The sequence below is a fragment of the Cebus imitator genome, unplaced genomic scaffold (assembly GCF_001604975.1).
Source record: "Cebus imitator isolate Cc_AM_T3 unplaced genomic scaffold, Cebus_imitator-1.0 Scaffold75, whole genome shotgun sequence".
Taxonomy (NCBI): domain Eukaryota; kingdom Metazoa; phylum Chordata; class Mammalia; order Primates; family Cebidae; genus Cebus; species Cebus imitator.
Window position 1 is genome coordinate 20,545 of NW_016107390.1, and position 5,425 is coordinate 25,969.

At 49.3% G+C, this 5,425-nt stretch overlaps 1 protein-coding gene across 1 annotated transcript in view; it reads left to right on the plus strand.

Annotated features, from left to right (window-relative positions):
• Positions 1 to 5,425, plus strand: part of ZNF124 (zinc finger protein 124) — a 36,018-nt gene that overhangs the window by 4,018 nt on the left and 26,575 nt on the right. The window contains exons 2-3 of the mRNA XM_017531971.2: positions 2,396 to 2,491; positions 2,793 to 3,124. Of these exons, the coding sequence (XP_017387460.2) occupies positions 2,396 to 2,491; positions 2,793 to 3,124 (428 nt within the window). The remainder of the gene's footprint in view (positions 1 to 2,395; positions 2,492 to 2,792; positions 3,125 to 5,425) is intronic.

Sequence of the window (5,425 nt, forward strand, 5' to 3'; positions counted from 1 at the left end):
GGTTCAGGCAATTCTCCTGCCTCAGCCTCCTGAGTAGCTGGGATTACAGGCACGCACCACCATGCCCAGCTAATTTTTTTTATTTTTAGTAGAGACGGGGTTTCACCACGTTGACCAGGATGGTCTCGATCTCTTGACCTCGTGATCCGCCCGCCTCGGCCTCCCAAAGTGCTGGGATTACAGGCGTGAGCCACCGCGCCCGGCCCCAGCAAGTCTATTTTTATGTTACTTGCTTTCAGAGTAAGAGGTTATTTCAGACAAAGTAGTTTGATTTAGTCTTTGTTGAAAATCATAAATAGCCTACAAATAACCAAAAGGGATGAATAGAATTTGCGTTCATATGGAGTGCATCATATATGCTTTTAAATTTATCCTGTGAAAAGAAATAAAATATATATAACATTGAGCACTGCTTTTCTAAATTAGGAAATCAACTATTTCCTCAAATTATCCCAAGTTCTTCCAAGATGCTTCAGAAACATTCTCTGGAGGCAGTTGTTCCAAATGGCGAAGAGTACTGGATGGATCGGAATCTCACAGGATTCTTGCTTCTATTGCAGAAGAGTTACTTTCCAGGACTTCCAAGGTTTGGAGAAGCTGCTTGATTCGTGTGGTTTACAGAGGTGCATGAGCTTTGGAGTCAGGAAAAGTTAATCCTGAGTCTCAGCACAGCCTCTTAGTAGCTGTGGGACTTTGGACAAGTTTCTTGTCTTGGAAAGTTATATAAATCTCATCTGCAAGAAAAGGTAGGATACTGATTGCAAAAATGACACCAATTCATTTTATGCCCTTTGTGATGTGCTTTTATAGCTGCTTTCATTGAGAGGCAGAATCTGTCTCCCAAACCTTGAATCTCATTGGCCTTAACTTGCTCTGGCCAATAGAAAGCTGTGAACATGACCGTGTGCCAGTCTGGGGCTTAGGCACAAGAGCTCTTCAGTGCTTCCGTGTTTTATTTTTCAGAACCCTGGCATCTCCATGATAACAAGTCCATGTAAGCCTGCTAGAGGATGAGATATTACAGGGAGGAAAACCAAAGTGCCACAGTTGACAGGCAGCTCGCCCTCAGAAGCAGCGTTGCCTAGTCAACCAGAAGCCGACCACACATGCCTGAAAGGGCCCGGCTGAGACCAAAAGAATGGCTCATCTGAGCACAGCCTAAAAGGTGGACCAGTTCAATCTAATAAGTTTTACTATGACGTAATAGCTAATACATACACCTAGTGCAGACAGGATGCCAGGATTCAATGACATGTTGATGATAAGTTACCAGAGAGAAGGCACCTCTATGTACTGACTTCCTTTTCCCTTTATGTAAAGTTGGATCTCTGGTTAGATGGTGTTGAGCGATACAGAAGTGCATGTAGATGTGCATGCGTGTGATTGGTGCTTAATCTCACACACTTGAATTCCACACCACAGGAGGAAACAGAAAATCACAGCCTGACCCTTAGGGCCAAAGCCAAATTGCAAAATGAAAAGGGTGTCTTTAAAGTATTCCCTCCACATCTAAACTCTGAGGTTAAGGCTGTGGACAAATCTGAAGACATGGGTTCTCTACTCCTGGGGCCCCTCAGCTTTTTTCCACTGTCTTATCTTTAGAAGAGCCTAGGCCCCTGGCAGGTGGGAAGTAGTAGACTCCCCCTAGATACTTCTTTTTTTTTTTTTTTTCAGATGGAGTTTTGTGCTTGTTGCCCAGGTTGGAGTGCAGCATTGTGATCTCGGCTCACTGTAAACTCTGCCTCCTGGGCTCAAGGGATTTTCCTCTCTCAGCCTCCCGAGTAGCTGGGATTACAGTTGCGCGCCACCACGCCTGGCTAATTTTTGTATTTTTACTAGAGAAGGGGTTTCATCATATTAGTCAGGATGGTCTTGTACTCCTGATCTCAGGTGATCCACCTGCCTCGGCCTCCCAAAGTGCTGGGATTGCAGATGTGAGCCACTGCGCCTGGCCTCTTAGATACTTCTTTATTGCAGCCCACTTCTCTCTCTGGGCACCGTCTCTGCCACACTTGTTGGCAGAGATGTTGGCAGAAAGAGGGCATTCCCTCACCTCTAGCAGAAAAGAGGGGTTCGGGCCCTTCACCTCCCTGAGGTCAGGGAAGTCAGAGCCCTCAAAACTGCACTTCAGCGTGAGAGCCATTGCCCACAGGGATCTACTTAGCACCTAGAATGTGGCTGGTCTGAATTGGTATGTGCTGGAAGTTGATAAAACAGTGACTCTGAAAGATTTAGTACCAAAAAACAACGAAAAATCCATTAATATTATATTGATCATATATTTAAATCATAACATTCTTGATGTATTGAGTTAATTTATTATAATCAATTTTATCTGTTTACTTATTTTTTTTGTTGCTGCTAGAAATTTTTAAATGACACCTGTGGCTCGCAGGTGATTCTATGGAAGTTGCTGCCTTAGAGGCTTGCTTCCGTTTTCAAACCGCAGCCTGCTCAGACTGCTTCCCTGGAAGACCAGAGGCCATGAAAGGTAATAAGTCTGAAATTTTAAAAGAATTATCATATTGTTTCCTATTTTAAATATCATATATATTATTCACAAAGGAATGCAACGTTACATGCAAGGTTAAGAGTGTATAAATGAGCCCGGCGCGGTGGCACACGCCTGTAATCCTAGCACTTTGGGAGGCCGAGGTGGGTGGATCACCTGAGGTCAGGAGTTCAAGACCAGCCTGGCCAACATGGTGAAACCCCATCTTAATTAAAAAAGAAAAAAAAAAGAGTATATAAATGAATGTCCCTTAGGCCAGGCTAGATCCCAACCCGGAGAGGAAGCTCCCAGAGAAGAGCTGGAGCCAACACGCTGCCTCATTCAGACACGAGTGGGAGCGTGTCACCTGTCACTCAGGGCCGGAGGGGGCGGGGCCTGGAGCCCTATCCAATCAGGGAGACCGGGGCGGGGCTGCCCAATCAGGCGCTCGGCCAGAAAAGCCGCGGCGGCTTCCGGGTGCGCGGGCGTTTGTCTCCCGTGTCCGCACGTGGGTGGGTCGGCCAGTCGCCGCCGCCCTTCGTCTTCGGTTGCCGGGCTGCCGCAGGCTCGGCCGCAGCCTGGGGCCTCCCGTGGCCTGCAGGTGCCGAGGGACGCCCCGGAAGCCGGGAAATGGTGAGTGGCGCCGCCGGGGCCTGGAGAAGGGGCGGGGGCGGCGGCGGCCGGACCCGGGCTCCCCGCGGACCGGGTTTCCGCCGTCGCGGCGCGGCCCTCGCTCCCCTCGGGCGCGGGCAGGGCCGGCGGGCAGCGGCGCCCCGGGCTCGGGTCCCGGGTCTGCGGGCGACCTCCGTCCTGCTCGAGCCCCGCGCTCCCCAGCCCGGCGCCCGCCTCCCCGCAGCGCCCCGGCGTCCTGCCGTGAGACCCGACGGTCCTCAGCGGAGAGCGGGCGCCGCGGCCACCGCAGTTTCCAGCCCCTCTTCAACCCTGTTAAAAATTCAACTCAGGTTTCATTAAAGCGTTGCAGTTTGCGCAAACAGCGGTTCGTGAGCAGGGAGCACCCAGCCACGGTTTTTGGTTTGTGGTTTGTGGGCCACCGGACGGGCTTGATGGAAAGGCTTTTATAAAGTGCGCAAGGAAGCAAACCAAATTTATTTTTTCTTTTAGTGATGGGGGCGGGGGGGGGGTTCTCCCTATGTTGCCCAGGCTGGTCTTGAACTCCTGGTCTTAGACTCCCGCCTCAGCCCCGCAGTGTGCTGGGATTACCCCGCCCAGCCCAAAGCAACTCCAATTTAATACTTGATTAGTTTTAATTACGTAGTTCTGTTATTTGGACTATTTAGGTGGTTGGTTCCCGGTTATGTAATCAGAGGTAAATTGCTGATTTGGGGTTAAGTTTTCCTTGGTGAGGAACTTGGCACTACGTCACTTCAGTCTAATGTCTTCCTATTTAGTGATTTCCGCGGGGTGCTGTTTTCCCCTGCACTTTCCAGATGGATGGCAAGCAGGGTCTCAAGTCCGTGACCTGTCTCCCCACCCTAACTCTTCTAAAACTTGAGTAAAATTCCAAATTTCCAGTTTCTTCCTCACGCTGTCAAACCTCAACCTCCCCTCTCCAATTTACATGATTAACCATTTGTTCTTTTTTGTACATTTGAAACAGATGCAGTATTTTAATTGTTTATCATGTTTTCATTGAGCAGTGAGGAGCTGCTTCTGAACATTTCACCTGAGAGGAAAGCAGAGAATAATCACCTGACCTAGTCCACTGTAGAAACTTCTCTGTGCCTCTCCTCCTTTTGTCTTCCCCAGGCTCACACACTTTAGCAGAAAGTCTTTGAATGAAGGTTTCCATTTGGAACCTTTACATGGTGATATGTCCTCAGACACCCTCCTGCTTTTTCTGGGTCCTGGGTTCAAAACTGTTTGAGGATGACGTAATGTGCCCACCGTGGCCATGTCTCTGGGAGTGTCATAAATAGTGATTGTCAGCCCTTGGGTCCTCTTCTCCCAGAAGACAAGGTGAGGTTTAGGGGTGGAGCCTCTCAGAGGAGCAGCTGGATGGGTGAATCCCCTGGGACTGAGAGGAGTCTCCTGGTATTCTCTTCTGTCCTCTGCCTCTAAAAAGCTAACCCATTGTGAAGGAAGAGACCCCTCTTTCCTGTCTCTTGTCTCAGAGGAGAAGGAAATAAAAGTTGAGACCTAGTAGGCGTGAGGTCAGTGGCGAGGTCGGCTGGCGCCGCTGTGAGGCCTGGAGGCTAAAGATGAACCCCTCCACCCTTAATCGCACTCCTCTATAGATTGCAGGCATCATGTGGAGAATCGCCCTCCGTTCTTCTCGCTCAGCCTTGCTCAGACCCCTACCTGGTCATGTACCCCACGCCTACTTCATCCATCGTGACCCTGTCACACGTAGTTTCTAGAACTTTAAGCCTTTTGGATTTTCTTTGTTGGGGATCTCGGTTCTTGAGGTGCAAGTCTGCTGATGCTCCCGTCGGAATAAAGCCACTTCCTTCTTTAAATCTGGTGTCTGGGAGGTTTCATCTGCGGCTTGTCCTGCTACAATTGGAGCTTAGATTTTTTTTTCTCTCACCCCTATTGCCTCTCCTTAGAGATAAAATGCCGGTCAGGCAATCAGATACTGGCATTGAGGGAAGAAAGAAATTTCTGCGCTCTGCATTCTCTCATACTTGTGAAGGGAGAACAGCTATTCAAAAGTACAAGGAATTCCCCCCCCCCCACCCACAGTGAGGCAGGAACCTGAAAAGCAAAATGCATTTGGGGCACAGTGAGGACACAGTGCAGTTGTTTGGGGGAGAGTGGGCATTGAGTACTTCAGTGAGCGGGGTGGGGGTGGGAGGATTCAGGTGATTAGATGGCCTTGACGTGACACTTGAGTCAGATGTGCCCGTGTTTGCTAGTACTGCTACTCCTTGTGTTTGTCGCCTTGAAAATATTTGTTCACTTATTTTAACTTCA